The 22,669-nt window shown below is 40.8% G+C and overlaps 1 protein-coding gene across 5 annotated transcripts in view; it reads right to left on the reverse strand.

Moving 5' to 3' along the window:
* lrch1 (leucine-rich repeats and calponin homology (CH) domain containing 1) overlaps positions 1–22,669 on the reverse strand; it is a 103,056-nt gene that overhangs the window by 44,087 nt on the left and 36,300 nt on the right. For all 5 annotated transcript variants that reach the window (XM_085385623.1, XM_085385622.1, XM_085385624.1 and 2 more), the window contains exons 2-6: positions 19,698–19,842; positions 10,071–10,197; positions 7,462–7,567; positions 2,052–2,188; positions 1,459–1,589 (exon numbers count right to left, since the gene is read on the reverse strand). In XM_085385623.1, the coding sequence (XP_085241749.1) occupies positions 1,459–1,589; positions 2,052–2,188; positions 7,462–7,567; positions 10,071–10,197; positions 19,698–19,842 (646 nt within the window). The remainder of the gene's footprint in view (positions 1–1,458; positions 1,590–2,051; positions 2,189–7,461; positions 7,568–10,070; positions 10,198–19,697; positions 19,843–22,669) is intronic.

Here is a 22,669-nt window from a genome sequence, read left to right on the forward strand (position 1 = left end):
TATAGTATACTTTCTCTTTGTCAGGTTAACAAAACTGAAAGAAACCTTTGTTCAGGTTAAAGGTACAGTCAGTCATTTCTTTGAGGCCACTTAATAAAACAAATGTTGTAATCATAAATATAAATTAATAAGTGTGTAATTATTTCTTAGGACAAAATGATGCATTCTCATAAACTTAGTACATCAAAGGAGAACAGAACTCGTAGACAAATTTTATTTTGCGTCAGCACCTTCAGACTCAAGATATAAAAGATCATACCTGTGTTTTACCAACGGAGCAAACCCACGAAGGAAAGAGACAAAGATCCAGATCAAAGTCCATCCTCTCCTCCCTAACCTTAAAGCTAAGAACAAGCTGGCTACATAACAATCGCTTTAAGCTAACATCACACCTACTAATGCCAGAGTCAAGTGTCCTAGAAATAACACTTTCCCTCTGATAAACAGTTTTTATATTCTCACATCGTAACAAGAGTTTATTCGCTAAGCCTCGGAGTCCAACAATGTTAGCCTCACTTCAATGAAATTTTCACCAACACCATGCAACGCATACTGACAGAAAAGTTCAGGATATCCTCAAAAACTCACACCAATATCACTGTGATCACAGAGAAGTGAGCTTTACTGACTCATCAGACCCCTTTCACAAAGTTTTACAGTCTCCTGCATAGTAAATAGAAGCGGATACTTCTCACGCAGCATTGACAGCTGAGGTAAACTGCAGACTGAGCCTAACCAGATTTTTTTTGAGGTGACTCAAGGAAAAAAAAAAAAGCTAAACCCTGCAAATATTTAGTGGACACATATCACTTTTTATTTATTTTTAAAAGTATTTATTTTTTTTGATTTATTGTTACATGTTGCTATTATTCAAATATTAGAAAATATAAAAATGTCTTTTTTACACAATTGGTAGCAGACACATGGTGGCCAGCCGTGGCCACTATGGCTCTTTTGCTGACTAAAGCACGTTTGTCCTGCAGCAGCCACTGTAGCTCGGATTATACACTTTGGGAGGGGGAAGAAAACAATTAAGTCGCTGAATTCTTGCAGGTTACATCCCATGCTAATTTTGAAACCCATCATTTAGCTTTAAAACTAAAACCATCACTAGCTGCAGTATCATCATGCTACTCAGACAAGAAGCCAAACAGAAACAGTTCTATCACTGTGTCTGGTTTTAGGTACTGGAACCATGAGGCAACACTGCCATCACAAGTCAACATAGACTCAACATCTTGCTCTGTTATTTTCACCCAGAATACCATTAATGAAAAAACAACAAAAATTGCATTGCTACATAACCGCTAGCAACCCTATTCACTTTAATGATAAAGAATTGACATTTCGACACCAGAACGTTGTCAAAGACGTACAGTCTAACTGCACTACAAGAGCAGACGCTGATAATGAAGAGAAGATAATCCCCCCCAGCTGTGTGATACCACGGTAACTGACCTGCCAGTGGTGGGCCTTGATAAGTTGATTCGCCCCATGACAGGCAGGTAGAGAGAGTCAGGCATCTTCTCGCTGCGACATGCCTCAATGCTCAGATACTTGAATATGTGAACTTTGCCCTTTATACAGATCTGAATAATGGGAGGAAAAGGGACTCAAATCAGCATCAAGTAAAAGTCCAGCTTTGCTTTGTTTTCTACATCATTTCAGCCTTTATTCACAAAGACTGCTGAGTCACTTGTGTCTTTTTTTAGCTCTTGCAGCTGCTCGTGCTTAACATTTCCAAAAGCAGGTACATAGCTTTATACTACCTATTGCAATACTGCTGCTATGCTGCTATGATCATGATGATTGCTGTAATGGCCAGATAATAGCCCTGTGCAGGAACATTAAGCTGAAATGATACATTTAAAAATATAAATTTATTATGAATGTCTGTTTCTTATATTAGGATGGTATCTAAAAAAATAAAGTAGGTTTAATTTTCAGAGATGTGCACCAAGAATTTATGTCGAATCATGACTCAGACACAAAGAATAGTGGAAGATATAAAGTACATTAAGACAAAAGTGTGTGTGTGTTTGTTTATGTACCTGTGCGGGTGGACTCTGCAGTGGATTGTTTTCTAACTGGAGAGTCTGGAGCTGTTTCATCTTCCTGTAACACACTGGGATGGTGGACACTTTGTTACAGGAGAAATCGAACTTCACCAGAGGAAGATCAGCCAAGTCTGTAGGAAGACACAAACGCACAAACATCAGGCAAACAGCTCTGGTCATCTGCTCCTTCAGAGCGAGCAGATTTGTTTTGATTTGGCTTATGTGATATACAATGCAGCACATAAGGGGATTATATCTCATCAGAAAACTTCAGGGTTATCTTTTTTTTTTACCCAAACCATGTTTGTTTTTCTTTTACTTTCTGCCCAACAATAACTTGAATGGAGACACCCAGGAGGTTTAAAGTCTGACCCTTTTGGTTGATTTTTGCAGAAGACAACACTCAAAATTTGAGACAAACTGCACCTTTGAAATGCCAGCAAACTAATGGATTTAATCTTCCCGGGACTTTACCCCTGCTGTGAAAATGCTAATCACAATGTGCTGGATGAACTTTCACTCCCCAGAAAGTTCCAGAACATTAGTTTTTTCGGGGGGGAAATTAATGTTCCTGGAACAGCGAGTGGAAAATCACTTTTGGAGAACTTAGGCGTGTCTCAGTGTCTTCTGTTTTCATGTAATCCAGACTGACTCCATGATGGTGAGATCTGTGGAGGTCGGATGATCTCTGCCAGAACACTTTGTTCTGTTCTTGCGTCTGAAGATAGCTCTTTGTGAATTTTCTTGCTGCAGAATTATTTTTAGACGGCTTAGACCTCTCTCTGATGGCACCGATGAGAAAGATTGCATCAACCTGCAACCTTAACCAGGCTGAAATGAGTGAATTCTTGTTATTTTGAACCAGGAATTCTTAAAATAGATGCTAAAGAACAACATATTTGGGCAGGAATATTGAAAAAGTGGCATTTATTTAATATGAAATGGTCAGAGCAAGATGCCCGCTCTCCTGCATCAGCTGCATAGACCATACCACCTGCCCAGTCAGGTGTGGGACATGGAAAAACATGCATTATCTAGTTTCTGCTGACATGCACACGCTTCAGTGATTTGCATAGAATTACAGATATTCAGGTGTTTTCCATAATACTACACTAAGAGGCTTCAGCACACACACAACCTGATTTTAAAATAGACCGATACCAGCAGTTTGTTTAGTGACAGTGGAAACCCCCCCTGCTGCTGATTTAGTTGATCTCAAGTAGACTACACACACTTACACTTTCACATGGGTAAAACCACCAACATGTTTCCCACCAGATAACACAATGCAGCTCTTGTTGTTATTTTCAGACTAGGTTTGTAATTGTTAGCAGCCCAGAGTCAAACTGTTTCTCTTCATGTGAACTTTATTCCTCATTAAATCCAAAATAACCTGGAAAACCTGGAACACCTCTCTTACACAGCGTTTTACTGGAGTGACTAAGCTGTAATTTAACAAAAGTGCCTGTTTTATGTTTAAAGAGTTATGTAGAGTCAATATACAAGCGTGCACACCTTCACAGAGTACCCAATATGTTAACAAGTTAGATGAAGAGGTTGACCACACACTTGATTACAGATTCCAGGTTGCAGCAAGCTTTGGAACCAGCTTTTAAACTAAACACGGTACATTTCTCTATGTATTTCTGTATTTCTTCCCACGGTATTGGGTTTTACACTGGAACAGTGATACAACACTGCTACCATGAGATCCAACTGGACATAACACCACCCCCCTTATGGTGGTACCATAGACAGTATAAGAGATGAATGTAGCTTCTGTGGGCAGATAAATGAAGCCAATGCTGAGGTGCCTTAAACTTGCATGCCTTATTTGTATGGCATTCGATTGCAATAGCTGTGGTTGCAAAAACACTTCCAGTCCTAAAGAAGTGTACAGGTATGGGATTTCATTTTTGACTGCTGTAAGCACTCTACTGGTCATTTATGCCCATAAACTCAACCTTGAAGCTAGCTTCCAAGTACCCAACCTTATTATAACAACAGGAACCTAGAGACCTTGAAGCTCACTTCAACTGCACTCACTGAGTGCAGTTGACATTAACTGAGCTAATGATATTTAGCTCAGTTAATGAGGTCTCTTTGCGCCTAAATCTACAATTAGTCGATTTAGAATGTAATTTTTTAGAAAGCGAGAATTGCAATGAATGAAAGGGAACAAATGCATTTTTCAAAATATCAAACTGTTTCTTTGAGCATATCATAAATATGGGAAACAGAAACACAGAATCATTTTTTCAAAAGGTTAACACAGATCTAAAACTTACCCTGAACTGCACTCAGACTACTAGCTTGCTAATGTTATCCAATGCCTGTTTTCCCCAGCTGCTTGGCTCTCCCTGATATTACGTGATTTGGAATTTATTACCAGAGTCACTGTAAGCTCATCTAAATGTTAAAAAGGCATTATATTTCTCACTGTGAAGCAATTTATCTCTCTATCTTTTCTAAGTCTTTGCAGTTATATAATTAACCTTTCTTTGAAACCTTTGAAACCTAGGGCAGGGATAGCTCAGTAGGTAGAGTGGTTGCCCCATGATCGGAAGGTCGGGGGTTCGATTCCCCTTAACAGCTACCCTGAGGTACCCCTGAGCAAGGTACCGTCCCTACACACTGCTCCCCGGGCGCCCAATGGCTGCCCACTGCTTCACTGAGTGAATGGGTTAAATGCAGAGAGCAATTTCCCCACGGGGCTCAATAAAGTACAATAATGTACACACTTTCTTTCTTTCTTCTTTTAGCTGAGGATAAACTGTGAAGGTTTTTAATGGTGCCTTTACCTAGACTGGCAAACAGTCATATACAAGAAATGTATAAACTTTCCGGACTCCTGGTCCACCAAACGCATTGTCCTTATTTGTCTTCTTTCCCAGTGTAAGATGTCCAAAAGAAATTCTCTATGTGAGTGTATGTGTGTGTTTACAGATCCTCAGACGGATGTTTGGGTTTGTGGGCAGAAACCAATGGGGGAACCATATCCTGCAGACTGCTAATGATGCGCAGCTCAGGAACCCATCAATTTTGACAGCATGATCATTACAGAGTGTTTAGACAGTTTCTCATAATTAAAACCACGTGTAGGCGGTAATAATGTCAGCTAAGCACATGTGATGGTGTGAGTGGTGACACCAGAAAGCATTCCTCTGGTTACTGGATAAAAATATTCTCTATACAGTACTCGATTAAATTATGCATAAACATATGTTCCCTTATGCCTTGAGATCACTCAGGACAAATGTGTAAATTTCATCTATAGTGCTCTAACAATTTTATTATAAAACCATCTGACTTTAAAACCAAAAAAACAACAGCAGCAGGCCAATCATGACAGCAGGGGAGACAATTCCTATAAAAGGTACAAACTACAAATTCTCTTTTCACTCCGTTCCCTTCATCTACTCGTAGGACTGGACTCAAAATCTGAGGTTCTAGATCTTGTGCTGAAACACAAACAAAATATACTAGGGTTCACAAAGTTTTTAACCTGCAACGGTATACAAAAACGGGAAAAAACTTGCAAATTACTCCTAAATCTTTTTTAAAAGAACAATAAACAGAAAACTTTAAAAGAACTGAGGCCTCAAGTTATCTAGCAGTCTGTTTACATATGTTCAGATATGCACAGCATCGAATCTGACTGCTGCACACCACCTCACAGGTCTGGAGATCTGAGAGCTGGGCTGATATGAACCATTTTCCTGGTCTTAGTGAACTGTGGCTGTCTGATGAGAAATCTGCAAAGTAGCTGTGCCTGAAATAAAACACAATAACTGCTGATTTACTTTAGATGTTACACTTTGGGCCTGAGTCACTCAGGCTAGAGACTAGATGAAGATTTCAGACATGGCTCATAGTTCTTTTCACAATGCAGATTTTTGTTATAACTAAATTACTAAATTTTTACAAGACCATCCATGTTTTCTTCTTTCTGGGTTGATAAATAGCTGCTAATAGCATTATTAGATGACTTATTACTTATTGAGGTACAAACTTGCAGAAGCCTCCTCTGATGTCACTGGAAGGAATATGAAATGTATAAAGGATTGACGACACCAGTCTGCTCCATTGCAGCCTTGATGCATTATGCTGCTAACCAAAGCTGCTGCTGCTGCCATGATAATTCTGGCTTTAAAGATCATTTTCCTACCAGCTCTGATCTTCTAGTTAGAGTCTGACTCTCTGACTTTATGCTATTGCCACCCTGAGCTTGGCTGACCGTTAAAAAGCCCTCAGCAGTCATGGTGGTCTTATCTCAGGGACTCTTCAGAGCTGCACAAGTTCAACAGATATTAAATCAAAAACAACATCCCTCCCTTTGTCGGGGCTGCCGTCCAGTCTGCCTGGTTGAAGCCCCCCTCCCCCCAGCACCGTGGTACTAAGCTTCTGAACCAGTTCAAAGCTCATCAATCAATCCAGGAGATGGTCATAAAGGTGAGGGGATGAGGATATGTAACAATTCAGGAAACTGGAGCAACAAATCCAAACCGGCTGAATAAAGCGATTGGAGTTGCTGTTGTTTATCATTCTGATCAACTATCTGCTGGCCTGACTCCATGTCTCGACTCTGTTTATCAGACTATCCAAATGCTGGACAACTGACAATGAAGACAGAAATTGATTTTTTTTTTTTTTTATATCTTGACTATATTGACTACAAAACAGGAAAAAAAAGATCAACAGACCCATTAATAACTAAAACAGCTATAAGCTCAGGCCCTAACTTAAAAAAAAATACTGTAGTCAGATTGTATTTGGGTACTGGTACTGGCCTTACATGCAGAGTTGTTCTGGTGTTTATAAATGGCTGCCCGCCATGTAAAAGCCAGTCTCTCTCCAGCCTATCAGTTAGTCAGACTGGGCGTTGTCTCACTAGATGAGCACCAGACCTTTGTGGCTGTTGCTCATCTCTGTGTCACTGACTTATTTCAGACCTTTTGGGCTGGAGGTCGCTCCTCGGTCACACTGAGGGTTAAGTATATTTTTAGGCCCAAGGATGGGTGTGGCAGTGCACGCAGAGGACTCTGTGGTCTCAGATGCACCTCCCAGTCTTGCATATGGAAGAGATTATTCCATTTCTGAATTTCACTCTAAATGAGAATTGACTTTCCGATCCTCGAGTCACAGCACGGAGTGCACAATAGGCTTCTGTAAGGTGCAGAGGTAAGGTGGGATCAAAAGAAAAGTGAAATTAAAAGGCTTAAACGCTGCCTAAAGGGAACATAAATCACCTTAATTACACACCTAAAGTCAAAACAAAGATTTCCAACCAAAATTCACCAGTCTTTAGGACACAGAGAGCTGAAAGCCTTCACTTTCTGAAAGTCATCAAGAAAGACAGGACACCGCAATTTGCCTTATACTGGGGGGGAAAAAAGGCACTCACCTTCTGGCAGGACACAGAGAAGGTTTCGGCGCACGTTTAGCTCGCGCAGAGCTTTGAGTCTGCCGATGTGACGAGGAAGAGCTGTGATCTCGTTGCAGCTGATGTCCTGCAGAGGACAAAAATAAACGAGGGGAGTGAGCGGTTAATATTTATGATTAGTAATTGTTTGAAATGCTCTCGGCAGCACGGGAGCAAACGTCACAGCTGAGCAGATGGTGCAAAGTCGAGCTGGGTTTTCATGCTGAGAGGACGCTGCTGGAAAGTTAATAAGCAATAAGACTTTAATACCATATCACACACATATACAGAGTCCAGGTATAAAGAAGAGGTGAGAGCAGTGATGTAGTTGCCTGAGCACAAAGAATTAAACTCACACTGACAAGAAGTGAAATAACAGTAAGCAATGGGAAGCTTCCAGGTTCTGAGTTATCTCAGATTTGTTTGAGCAGACAGTAGCTGCTTTTAGCTGAAGTGAAGGACACTTCTGACTGACATATGAAGGAGTGGGAATCAATTAGAAGAGACAATGTGCGATGAGCTAATCACTTTATATGTGGGCGGGGCTTTAGTTTAGAGTCAGGCTTGGCTCACGACACTTCAGCTTATTTCATTTTCACCCTAAAAAGACTTAAAGTGATGATGTGCCCCGATTGTCCTGCTGCTGACCAGAACTAGACCGTTTTCAGCTAACAGGCCAGGATGAGGACTGTCATTCTCATTAGCCTCTGCTCCCTGCACAGGAGTGCTAACAAGCAATGTGATTGTTTTGCCTGCCAGCAATATTCCATGTAAAGAGCTAAAACAGCATCATTGTGGCATACTGACTCTCCTCTGAAACAAAACGGACAGTGTAATGGGTCATGAAAATATCTTCCTCATCAACCAATCTGCCAGTGCTGCCATCTGCTGATTCCTTGTTTGCACAGCTCTGTCAGTCCTTGTAAAAATTCACTCTGTTCACAAGTTTGACCCAATCAGATCAGGTCGGTCAGCATCACGCACATTGTGAATGAGCTAATCACAGCACACCACCACCACCACTGGATAAAGTGAAATATCCCGCAGATGGGCTTCTGTCAATTTTTCTGTCAAAATCCAGCTTCCAGTTTGGATTCAGGAGACAGACACTATCTCTACTTTCAAGATTAGGCTTAAAACTTTCCTTTTTGCTAAAGCACATAGTTAGGGCTGGACCAGGTGACCCTGAATCCTCCCTTAGTTATGCTGCAGTAGACAAAGGCTGCTGGGGGATTCCCATGATGCATTGAGTTTTTCCTTTCCAGTCACCTTTCTCGCTCACTATGTGTTAACAGACCTCTCTGCATTGAATCATATCTGTTATTAACCTCTGTCTCTCTTCCACAGCATGTCTTTTATCCTGTCTTCCTTCTCTCACCCCAACCGGTCGCAGCAGATGGCCGCCCCTCCCTGAGCCTGGTTCTGCCGGAGGTTTCTTCCTGTTAAAAGGAAGTTTTTCCTTCCCACTGTTGCCAAAGTGCTTGCTCATAGGGGGTCATATGATTGTTGGGTTTTTCTCTGTATCTATGAAGCGCCTTGAGGCGACTTATGTTGTGATTTGGCGCTATGTAAATAAAATTGAATTGAATTGAATCACTATCAGTTGTATATATTATGCAGCACTTTATTGTGAGACTTGTTTGATTTAGAATAAGAGATGCTGTTGTGGAGGAAAAAGTAAAAAATAAATGTCTTATTATGAGTTTAAGAAGAAAATACCATTTCATTTCTTCTGCTTATCCAAGGCAGGGTCCTGGGAGCAGCACTCTAAGCAGAGAAGCCCAAACCTCCCTCTCTCCAGCTCCTCAGGGAGAACAACAGAGAGATATAATCTCTCCATCATGTCCTGGTTCTACCCCAGGGCCTCAACCTAGGAGGCATCCTAGTCAGATCCATGAACCACGTCAGCTGGCTTGTTTTGATGTGTGGAGTAGCGACTCTACTCTGAGCCCCTCCCGATTAAATGAACTCCTCAGCCTTTCTCTAACAGACAGCCCAGCAACCCTTCAGATTTTGCTGCCTGTATCCGTGATCTCGTTCTTTCATTCACTACTCCGAGCTTGTGACTGTAGGTGAGGGTAGGGACGTAGATCAACTGGTAAATCAACAGCTTCAGTTCTCCTCACCACAACAGAACAGTACAGCATCTGCAGCCAATGTCCCAATCCATCTGCCGATCTCCTGCTCTGCTCTCCCCTCAGTCGTGAACAAGACCCCGAGATACTTAAACTCCTCTCTGACCCTGAGTGGGCACTACTCAGGGTCACAGAATCGACGATCTGATCTGATTTGTATCTTTTTTCAGAAAAAAAGACACAAATGTAACATCAGAATGAGCCAAGGAAATATAAAAAGAGAGTGACGACGTATGTCCCTAAATTTCATGTGACACATAAAGCTTACTGAAGAAGGGCTAAAAAACATAAGCCATAAATCCTCTCCAGACTGGGATAAAAGCAGTGAGCAGCACAACTGGAGCATAAGATATTCACATACAGACAAAGAAACACAAAAATAGAAATATTATTACTCACTCCTGAGTGCCACAGGAATAAACCAACACAGTGACACAAGTGGTAAAACAGCCTTACCAGCTCCATGAGCCTCTGCAGTTGTCCAATGGTCTCGGGCAGGCTGACCAGCTTGTTGTTGCTGGCGTTGAGGACTCTCAGAGGTAAACCACACAGGCAGGCCGGCAGGGAGCCCAGCTGGTTACGACTGCAAACACAAATATCATTCAGTCGAGGGGATCACTTGTGCTCATGTGGTTTTTTTCTTACACCACTTAGTATCTTTAAAGAGCTTTAAAATAAAAAAAGATTAAAACGGTAAAAGCCATTCCTTTTACATTGGACTACAGGTGAACTATAAGCTGATAAGCTGATCATGACGCAATTATAACTTTGTTTCTAAACATTTATGTTCCACACGGCCCAGTGGGATGTGACTGAAAGGGAGAAGAGCTACATGAATATTTTACCACCAAATCATTCAATGCGTTATTAAGATTACAGTTGGAGAGTTAACGATGAATGCAGGGAAGAATTCCTCACTCCCGAGTAGGGATAGGTACCGGTTCTGACATAAACGGTAGTAACCAGACTGAAAAGCAGCGTACATTTCGGTGCTTTATTTCGGTGCTTTTTTTCGGTGCTTTTTTTCCCTGAGCTGTGACACACTTTGGATTCTAGCCAATCATTTTACGTTTCCGAGGATAGTAGGCGGGTCCGGGTACGTACGTTCTTTTAGAGCAGAGCTACAGATTAAAAATGCCCAAGGCGAAGCGGTCAAAAGTCTGGCTGTACTTCACAGCAAAATATGCAAACTCAGCAGCCTGCAACAAGTGCTTTAAGCTGATACTGTGATACTGTGCAAAGGAGGTAACACCTCGAATCTGATGAAACACCTGGCGACGCATAGTGTTTTTTTTAAAAGCCGAGAAATGTGCCGTATTTGATAGCTTGCTGCGAGACCTCACTCCGTGCACATCTACTGCGGGTGGGTTGCCTGTTATCGGACCCGGAGCAACATCCCCCAAGAACCCGAAGAGGAGAGTCCTGGCCCCTAGCCCTGCCAGTGTAGCAGAAATGATGACGGATGATGATGGCAGCAGCAGCCGTTCTTCTCTGCGTGAGTAGCTTAATGTTGTTCATGTGTAATTTACATTGAGTAGGCTAATCACGTTATTACATTAATGCATGTAAGGTGAACTAGCAAACATCATCATAGCTACATGCGGCTGTCTTCTTGTTTGATGGCAGATACTCCCTTCACCTTGGCCAAAAAGGCTAAAATGACCAAAGAAAAAGTGGAAAATAGTTAAACATGAGAGGTGTTTTGTGTTTATTCCATTGTTTAAGCACTGCTTCCAGCCAAGAGTGATACCATATATGCCCCATAGCTGCAGAAAAGGCTAACATTGTTATCTTTTTACAAAAAAACAGCTGAACATGAGAGGTTTTTGGACAAAGTTGGTGTTCTCGATTCTTTAAGCACCGGTTTGAGCACCGTTTAAGCACCGGCACTGTTTCAAAAGTACCGGTTTGGCACCGGTATCGGATAAAACCTAAACGATACCCATTCCTACTCCCGAGTCTGTTTATGTTGCCGTTTGCACCTTACAGCAACCCTCAGGAAGAAATAAACATGTCACAGCAATGTTTCCTTTTTACTACACACACACACACACACAAATATGAAAACAAAGATGTCTTTTTACTATTTTTACAAGAGGAGACACACTGCAGGAAACGCTGTACAGAGGAAGTTATGCTATGGATGGGCAACAGTCTATTGTCTTAGGGTCTTTTTTTTTTTTTACCTTCATCTCTCTTTTCTAAACAGGACACGACCACTTTTGAATTAACTTTACTCAACTTTTACCAGACCAAAGCTAGCAGGGGTATTGTACTCATGCTCTACACTGTGGGTGCCTGACTGACCTGTACAGTTTGAAGGAAGAAGTGGAGAGTTGTCACATCTAGTGCAAATAACAGATTACACGTGTCTAATAAAATCTGTAGTGTCCAAGCTGGAAGGCCAGCTACAGGGAAGGCAATTCAATATATGAAATTTCCAGGAAATCCCAAAAAATACAACAGGTGTCGCTCCTCCTTTTGAAGCCGTCCTTCATTAGTCACACACACACACGCACGCATTTTCACCACAAGACTGCGAAACCCCGTCTGACTCGGGGTTCTGAAAATAGCAATCAGGAAACATACAGTATAAATGAGTTTATGCAGCTGTTCCCACACATACTCCGACACTGAAGAAAAAGAATGTTACACTTTAATACTATGATGTTGCAAAAGCTCCAGAGGTGGAACAGCCTGACATCCTCTCTGCAGACTGGGTGTGGTACAAGTAGCTACAGTATATTTTAATGGAACAGGTTAATTACACAAATAACTATTAATTCAAATATGCATCGTATATAATAGTATAACAGAGCACATCTCAGTGATGAAACAGATTCCAAATAATAATCCAAACACACTAATTCAACCCACCCAGAAATAAGATCCACACCCTTTGAAGATACTCTTAAATATCTAGAGTCGCTCTGTGTAGCTACATGTTGGCACAGTAGTGCTCTGAGCTACCCTTACTGTCCACCCCTAGGTCCACCCTTACTACTTCTATAGGGAATAAGAGGTTAAGCAGCAGCCAGGCGCTGATGATCAAATAGACTTGACTCATCAGCACCTTTCAGGACCTCTATAAAAACAGAAATGCTAGCAGTTTGCTGGTCTGGAGCCTTCATGTGTGCATTAACAACATGTCCCAATCGTCCCATGAGTGGATGTCCCAGCAAATTCACCCCAAGGTCAGACAATGCAATTTTCAGAGAAACAAAACCCTAAAAGCTACATCTAAGACTTTACTGGCCTCAGTTAGCATGTTAAATGTTAAAGTTCAAGACAGCATACTTAGACAAAGCCCCTCCCCTCTCCCTCTAAATAAAACAAACAAACAAAAAGAAAAACATGGCAGCACAGCTAGCTTCACAAAGTTGCATTAGAACAAACCACAAAACCTCTGTAACAATGTCCTTTGGACAGACAGGACAAAAGTGAAATGATGTTTGGCCAGAATGCACAGTGTCACTTTTGCTGAAAATGAAACACAGCATAGTGGCATAAATACCTTATGCCAGCTGTCTAGCACGGTGGTGGTGGCATGATGATTTGGGCTTGTTTTGCATCCACAGGATCTGGACACCTCACAGTTATTGCACTGATCATAAACTCATCTTTATACTAAATTATTATGCAGTCAAATGTGAGGCTATCTGTCTGACAGCAAAAATGGGTTGTGCAAAAGGATAATGATCTCAAAACACCAGATCATCAAACCTACAAAGGAATGTTTGAAAAAGGAAAGAACTGTTGCCATGGCCTTCAAAGGAAAAAAGTTTGGCAGAATCTTAAAGGAGCTGTTTGCAACCTAAATGTAAAGTAATAGTGGGCAACTATGTGAGAGACAAAAAATGATTACTTTAAGTTATCTAAGGAGCTTGGAAAGAAAAGAGACTTAACTTCTTGAAGTTTCTTGACAACGTTTCACCTTTCATCCAAGAAGCTTCTTCAGTTCCTCCTTCTAATGGAGCTTCTATGGGTCCTGAATAATATGGTGTACCTAGCTTTTTATAGGATTGTAAAATATCTAGTGAAATTTGTGTTTCACATGTAAATGTGTAACACAATGAACAAAGCTATATTATATTGTTTAGAGTGTTTAAATTAATTAAACGACGAATTACATGCAATGTGGCAGATACACATCATCAGCTATATTTTCCCTTTAATTTCATATAAACTCAGGACCGGATAAAACCAGATATTTTTCCCCGTAACTAGGACAACAGAAGAAAAGCACCACTAGCAGGACTGTTCTCCTTTTACATGTTGTAAACACTGTGAGGAAAGAGGGCACACAAAATATTTGTAGCTGTGTGGTCCATATTTGGGATTTGTTTTCAACACCCTAGCAAAGTCAATCTTTTTGAATGCATATTTGTGGTCTGGACTAACGGCACTCAAAATAATCACAATGTAGTATAATGTTATGTTTTACAAAAACTGACATTTTCAAATTTTAGGGAGGAAAAAATACATAATCACAACAAGTCTTACTTTTTGAAATATACTAACAATCTCCTTGTGTTGTAAAAAATAAAAGCACTTATGAGTAAACAAAAGTTAACACTCACAGAGGTCTGCGTTTCAGATGTGCCAGCGAGCTGCTGGACTTTAAAGACTAAAAATATCCTGGAGAGGAAGCAGAGTGTCCATCCTATTCGTCTGTGTGTGTATTAAAGCCTAAATGTGATATTACACTTCCTTTCTGCAACCAAGACTTGCTGCAGTGTTTAAAAATATTCAACACAGACATACTTCTGGTACTTCAGTCTTTGCAAGCACGGGCTCATGCAGTCTGGTTGTTTACTGAGCAGATCAACATTCAAATCATATCATCAGTTCATTTTTTATTACGTTAAGTTAACTTAACTTAAGTTAAGTTACTAATGTAGTCAGTGACAGCACAATGACTGGCAAAGCAGCACAATGTTCCACACTGCTACTAATGGGCTTTTCCAAGAATTTTTACTTTAAAGTCGTAGCTTTACAAAGGCTGCACTGGAGCAACGGCAAAAAAAAAAGAAAGAAAGAAAAGAAAAGAAAGTAAGAATAAAAGTTACTTTTAAAAAATCTAACTGTATTCACAGTCTCTTTGTAATGTTGTGCATTGTACTGGGAGACATACACCCCAAAAAATAACAAGATGATGATGGGAGAGGGTGGGGGAGTGTGACAGCGTGGGAAAAGTGTGGTTTAAGAAAACTGCTTTCTTCCAATTCTTTCAGGATGATGTCAAGTTGCAGGAACTTCAAAACAAAGCACAAAGCTTTCAAAGTTACACACCACACCTGCAAACAGCTTGTTTTCTGCACCTGAGGTAAGGTGTGAGTCGGGGTTGAAGTGGTTGAAATGTTAAGACTGCATTGCAGGAGGCAGAGAGCTGGTGTTGTAAGCCACCACCTCTGTTCCATGATGAACTCACTTCTTGCCTCGGGTGACCTCAGTAGGTCACATGATAGGCTGGGGAAAGGTAAAATGTCAAAATCGCTAGCGATTTTTCCAGTCAGGCTACTAAAATCTATCTCAGCCCTGCCCGTCGGGCTATCATAGGAAGGAAAAATATGTCAGTGCTTTTGCATTCTTTCGCAAACGTAGCTGGGCAATTATGGCATTGGCATCGATGAGCCTCTTTCAATATGTCACGTATTGAAATCGCGTTTGAATTTGTGCTTGTTTTTTGCTTTCACTTTCATTTTACAATAGCACAAACTGTGTATAAAGAGCAGCAGTACTGATTGGTGAGTGACGATTAATGGAGGTGAAATGGAGGGCAATGCACAGGAAGAGAAAGCTGATGAAGGAGATGCTATGCCCTCAACGTCGAGTGCCATTTTCTCATCTGTGACTTCAGTGGAAATTTCAGATTGAGGATCTGACACAGACTGATTCATGTTCTACAAAGTTCTTACACGTTCACAGAAACTTCTGTTCAATTAGAACCAAATATTTGAGTTGATGATTCTAATTTTTATACAGTTGTTGTAATTTGTGTATTAACAAATTTTTTTTTGATTGATGTTTTGTTTCATTTATTTAAAAATTATCTTATTTTTTATTTGGGCTACTTAAATTTATTTTGGGCTACCAAAATCTGAAGAATGCCTGCCCAAAGGGCTACCAGGAATTTTGAAATTTTGCGGGCCCTGTATATGATTGTGAATGAACTTTGAGGGATGTTTTGTATGTGTTTTGATGTAAACTCCCATGTATTTTGTCAATAAAAGGCATTAAAAAAAAAAAAAAAGAAAGGAGAAAAAAAAGGTCTCACAGCCGTTTCAACCTCATGCCATGCTCCAGATACCTCGGAACTTGGGAGTGTCATTAAGGCTGGGTATCGATTTCGATTTCTATACTCGATTCGATTCCGATCCACAAGGTTTTATTCGATTTTGACTCAGACAGTCAGAAATATTATAATTCTGATCATTTATGAGTACATATCCATATTTTTATATCTGTGTATAACAACAAAGATGACACTTGTGAGACTTCATCAGAGGTGCAAGCATCACAGCAGATGCCTTTGTGTTAAAATACCTGAGGATAAAACACAGAAAAACATGAAGGAAATTTTTCTTCCCTGGCTTTTTATAGCAGATAACCTGAAAATATTTTGCAGTAGATCAAAAACTGAAGAAAACCATGACTCAACATATGAACATTACCTGATGCTGCTGACGTGAAGCAGAGCAAAGTTACAGAGGTTTAATTAGAGACACAGCTAAGTGTTTTGAATAATTTTAAAAAGTTTATATTTCTTCGGTATTGAACAGCAGAAATGAGGCTTTCTTGTTAGAGGTCATTTTAAAAAAACAAACAAAAGAAAAACAACGACTGACAGCACCTTCGTCCATGTGACGACTCATATGACAGAGGGTAGGGTTGTGCCATATGACGAAAATCTCATCTCCCGATATAAAACATTTATCGTCCTGACAACGATATAAATCACAAAAATGTAATATTTTCTGTAAATTCTGTTAATCTCAGGCAACTCAACTTGCGTGAAGTTTTTACAGCTGGGCGTCCTTTACCTGCATTCGAGTGTTTTAACCGATGCATGACACTATACGTTTTTAGTAGGGGTGCAACGATACACAAAATTCACGGTTCGGTTCGATACTTTGGTGTCACGGTTCGATATTTTTTCGATACAAAAAAATGTTCATGCCTTTTTAATTTGTCATGTATTAAAATTATAAATATATATTTGAACTCAAAAGTACAGTTTTTAAATTTAATGTTGCTGAAACAACAACAACAACAAAAAGTGATTTCTCGATCAGATAGATCGAGAAATCACTCATCGTTGGAAAAGAGAGTTTATTACAGAGAAATGTCTCTTTCCAAAATAAAAGCTATACTATCCGCTTCTTCTGGGTTATATTCTCAGCAGAATATTAAACATATCAGGTCCCCATAAGGAGAATCATGTGCTAACGGCTGTCTAAATGACTCGGGTAAAGTTTGTAGCATGCGTGCTTGTTGTTTTTGTCTGCTTCCACTTGTCTTTGCACTAGGATGATGTCGGCGTAAATGTGCAGTCATTGTGTTCCCACTAGTGCTGTCAGCGTTAATCTCGTTAAAATGACGTTAACGCCATAACGTGGCAAATCTCCATTAGTGAGTTACCGTGGCTCGCGCCGTGCGTGGGGCTGGACGGCGTCAACACGTTAACGAGCTAACTGGGCTAACGCACTAGTTCCCACCAATGTAATTGAGCATTGCGTGGCACATCCGACATACTGGTTTACTTTTGTCCATCAGGGTCATACTTCACATGAAAACCAAAATAGTTCCAAACGCCAGATCTGAATGAGGGTGGGGGAGGTTCAATTTCAGGTAGCGTTGAGGCAGTTGCCATGTTGCAACGAGCTTAGCTTCTGTCTTGCTAGCTTGCGCTGCGCTCAGTGGATCTGCGCTCGACAGTGCAGCCTAGGCGGAGTAGTCGAACGCAGATCCACTGAGCGCTCAACACAGACAGCATCGTCAGAAGAAAAGTTGATAAAATAAATTACAAATTTTGTACCGAACCGAAAGCACTGTATCAAACGGTTCAATATCGATACGAGTATCGTTGCACCCCTAGTTTTTAGACATACGTTGTAACGGCCACCATTTGAGTCTAAGGTTTATTTTTTAGCACCTGACGGCTCTTTTTTTCCTTCTCATTTGTAAACTCTTGCATACTCTTTAACGTGATTCAGTTTTTTTTGAAAAGTCTCAACAGGATCTTAAGCTTAAACAAACAAGCGGACGTAAAAACAGTCGCTTGTCCGTCCGTAGTGTGGTTATATTAAATATAAGAGAAAGAGAGAAGTTTAAGAGATTAATATAGCCACTACAGTGACCATCAAAACGATGAAAAAATATTGCTGTAAACAGTTTATTTTACGACACCACAAAACAAACGATAGCGTAACAGGAAATGATAGACGTTTTTATATCGTCATCCAATATATATCGTCATATCAAACCGCCCTAACAGCGGTCATATGAGTCAATGGCCCGCAGGAACATATCCAAAGGGGACAATCAACCATTAGTATTGAAATACCTGGGACACCAATTTGTTTTTGTAGCTGAAGAAGCCTCTTGGATGACAGGGGAAACTTCTTTACAAACCTAAAGATGTCCAGTCACCTCCTTGTGTTCAAGCTTTCAAGGCTACCATGACCTAGAAGACTGAGAACCTGCTAGTTTATTTGACTGACACCTCTTCTCCTACCCTGCACAAACCAAACCAGGGGAGAGAGGTGGGAACTAGAGTGTCTTCAAAAAAATACAACAAACACTTAACCTTTGAGATGTAGAGTCACAAAACATTTCAGGCCGCCTTCACTTGCAGAGTGTGACAGATATGATACAATGAAGAGAGTGGCGAAACCTTGACCTTTAAAGGCAGAGAACAGCACAGTTTGTGAAGATCAACATAAGCCGAGTGTATCAAAGGTTTACAGTTAACTAACAGTTCACTGAACATCAGCTGTGTGAGACACTTGGCAAAATGATCACCCTGCAGCATTGTTGGCACATCACACAAACACGGACACACACCTGCATTGACCCCAGGCAGCAGTACAACAGCTCAGATGGGCCGAACACTGAAAGCGCTACCACCCAAAGCTGACACACAATAGCAGAGTCTGCCCACATTAAAGGACAATAACACTGCTTTATTTATGCTCTGTCACTCTCATTCAGTCTGATGCTGTGTTCAGAGTGCGGAGCCTCAAATCTGACAGGAGCCACACGCACTCACAGGTCCTTCTGTCTTTGTGAGGACACTGATATAATGCGTTACCTACGGCTTCTCTTTAGTTGTCACAACTAATTACAACACCCTAACCCATAAGGACAAGGTTATGGTCTCTCAGAACTAGTTTTCCCACGTATTGTGCAAGACGCACAGAACTGTACAACTGTGCATTCGTTTTTTCTCTTTTTTTGTCAAATTCTCATGAGGGTAGAAGAAGCAGAATAAAAAGACAAAATCAAACTGATCTCAAACCATGTACATCTGTCAAATGGCTTCACCCACAATGACAAACAGTAAGAAAGAAATGCACAATGTCTTACTCCTTACCTTCCCACAGCATTAAGTGCATCTGAATATCATATAACGATGTTGCTCTGACCAGCAGAGGCACTACTGAGTATAAACAGCACGCTCCTGCTGTGGCGCCCTCTTTGCCAATATAAAGAATTCTGGATGTAATTTTTACATAACTTAAAACACTATACACTGTATATTTATTGTATTTTAGCATATGAGAGAAAAGGAACCACTGTATCAGGAACCTTTTAGAAATCAAAGCATGCAGCTCAACAGTTGTGATGCAGCATCAGTGAGTGTAAAACTCCATCTGTCTGAAGAAAGTATTTAAAATATGCTAAAATTATGCAGCATCACATTATTCTACTGCATTTATGCAAAAACACAGAGTGTTGTTTAATACCTAGTTAATGGGTTTGATGTTCATAAAACAGAGGTTTCACTCCCTCAGTCCCTGCTGCAGAAAATGTTCCCATATCGTAAAACAGCAGTGACACCAAGTGTGTCGATGTGTGTACCTGAGGTTTAAGGAGGTGAGCGACTGCAGGCTGATGATGCTGTCTGGGATGGACCTGATGCAGTTGTGGTACAAGTTTAGTGTTTCCAAGGCAACCAGATGGCATACCTCTGAGGGGACGTCGGTTAGTCGGTTTTTTGACAGGTCTGCAATGGAAACCAAGAAAAACAACGTTTAGAACAATTAAAGGGCACATTGTAATAATAAAAGATGCAAAGGTAGCAATTTGAGTAGTAGTTGAATGAAATATTAAACATTTTAAAAAACAAAAACAAACTTTGACATCTGGTGTGTTAATTGTAATAAAAATCAAAAATAAGTTGAAAGACAGGTAGCACCACAGACTCACATAAAGGTCTGAAAATGAATCCAATGTGTCCTTTTTCTTATGTAAAAATCAGAGGAGTGGCTCTTTAAACGGTCTGACTGGATGGAAGTCTGAGAAAACAGTTTACCTCCTCCATAAACTTAGTAGGCATAGCCCAAGTTGCTAGTTTGAATGGGTTTTCAGTTCGGCCCTGAGTACAATAGATGGTGATGCCATGTTTTAAGACATGGCATGCATACAGTGGGGCAAAAAAGTATTTAGTCAGCCACCGATTGTGCAAGTTCCCCCACCTAAAATGATGACAGAGGTCAGTAATTTGCACCAGAGGTACACTTCAACTGTGAGAGACAGAATGTGAAAAAAAAATCCATGAATCCACATGGTAGGATTTGTAAAGAATTTATTCGTAAATCAGGGTGGAAAATAAGTATTTGGTCAATAACAAAAATACAACTCAATACTTTGTAACATAACCTTTGTTGGCAATAACAGAGGTCAAACGTTTACTATAGGTCTTTACCAGGTTTGCACACACAGTAGCTGGTATTTTGGCCCATTCCTCCATGCAGATCTTCTCGAGAGCAGTGATGTTTTGGGGCTGTCGCCGAGCAACACGGACTTTCAACTCCCGCCACAGATTTTCTATGGGGTTGAGGTCTGGAGACTGGCTAGGCCACTCCAGGACTTTCAAATGCTTCTTACAGAGCCACTCCTTTGTTGCCCGGGCGGTGTGTTTTGGATCATTGTCATGTTGGAAGACCCAGCCTCGTTTCATCTTCAAAGTTCTCACTGATGGAAGGAGGTTTTGGCTCAAAATCTCACGATACATGGCCCCATTCATTCTGTCCTTAACACGGATCAGTCATCCTGTCCCCTTGGCAGAAAAACAGCCCCATAGCATGATGTTTCCACCCCCATGCTTCACAGTAGGTATGGTGTTCTTGGGATGCAACTCAGTATTCTTCTTCCTCCAAACACGACGAGTTGAGTTTATACCAAAAAGTTCTACTTTGGTTTCATCTGACCACATGACATTCTCCCAATCCTCTGCTGTATCATCCATGTGCTCTCTGGCAAACTTCAGACGGGCCTGGACATGCACTGGCTTCAGCAGCGGAACACGTCTGGCACTGCGGGATTTGATTCCCTGCCGTTGTAGTGTGTTACTGATGGTGACCTTTGTTACTTTGGTCCCAGCTCTCTGCAGGTCATTCACCAGGTCCCCCCATGTGGTTCTGGGATCTTTGCTCACCGTTCTCATGATCATTTTGACCCCACGGGATGAGATCTTGCGTGGAGCCCCAGATCGAGGGAGATTATCAGTGGTCTTGTATGTCTTCCATTTTCTGATGATTGCTCCCACAGTTGATTTTTTCACACCAAGCTGCTTGCCTATTGTAGATTCACTCTTCCCAGTCTGGTGCAGGTCTACAATACTTTTCCTGGTGTCCTTCGAAAGCTCTTTGGTCTTGGCCATGGCGGAGTTTGGAGTCTGACTGTTTGAGGCTGTGGACAGGTGTCTTTTATACAGATGATGAGTTCAAACAGGTGCCATTCATACAGGTAACGAGTGGGGGACAGAAAAGCTTCTTACAGAAGACGTTACAGGTCTGTGAGAGCCAGAGATTTTCCTTGTTTGAGGTGACCAAATACTTATTTTCCACCCTAATTTACGAATAAATTCTTTACAAATCCTACCATGTGAATTCATGGATTTTTTTTTCACATTCTGTCTCTCACAGTTGAAGTGTACCTCTGGTGCAAATTACTGACCTCTGTCATCATTTTAAGTGGGGGAACTTGCACAATCGGTGGCTGACTAAATACTTTTTTGCCCCACTGTAGTGACTTGAGGTTCTTAGTCAGTTCCTCCCTAAATTTGTTGTGTAGTTTCAAAGGGCCAAGACTGCGACAGCCCAAACAGTCCACAAATCAATGGGTGACCTCATAATGCCTCCATCAATTTTTTTTATACACTGTAGTTTTCATTAAAAATATGGTAACCTGATTTAACATATACATAACTCATACAGTCCTCAATTTTGATTAAATACAGTGACTTATTTGATGACAGAAGGATAACCCGGGCTGTGTTTTATTTTCTGTTGGTGTTAAAGTCTAGGTAAAACATTGCTCATAAGGTAATTAAATATATTTCAGTACGATATAAAACTTTGTAATCACTCTCGTCGGAGCTGGACCTACAACAATTTGCTGTAATGCACTATACACCTATTTGCACACCCAACAATAACACATGCATTAAGATTTCTCGCTCCGTTTATTGTACAACATGCAGATTTTGGACTAAATTCTCTCTTTCCTTGTAACATGGAGCACCACAGAGACGCCAGCAGAGGACCGTGAATCTGAGGTACGACTGACGTCAGACTCAAGGAACTCAGCATTTGACATGAGGACTCAGGTCAGCTGCTCAAGCCAGGACTGTTGACATCACTTCCTGCCGTAACTCAGCAACAATAATATCAACTTCAGTTATCAGCAACCCAGTAAGGCCAAGAAATGTCAGTGCAATTATTCCACATTGTTCTGCCGAGGCTGAACTCTGAGCCTCTTGAAAAACACATTTTGTTTTGTTAATGGTGCAAGAACAGCACAAGAGTTCATTTCCTCTGGTGGAAACA

Source organism: Rhamphochromis longiceps, linkage group LG16 (genome assembly GCF_057381845.1).
Source record: "Rhamphochromis longiceps isolate RC_006_pf linkage group LG16, R_longiceps_female_GT1.1, whole genome shotgun sequence".
NCBI classification, from domain to species: Eukaryota; Metazoa; Chordata; class Actinopteri; order Cichliformes; family Cichlidae; genus Rhamphochromis; species Rhamphochromis longiceps.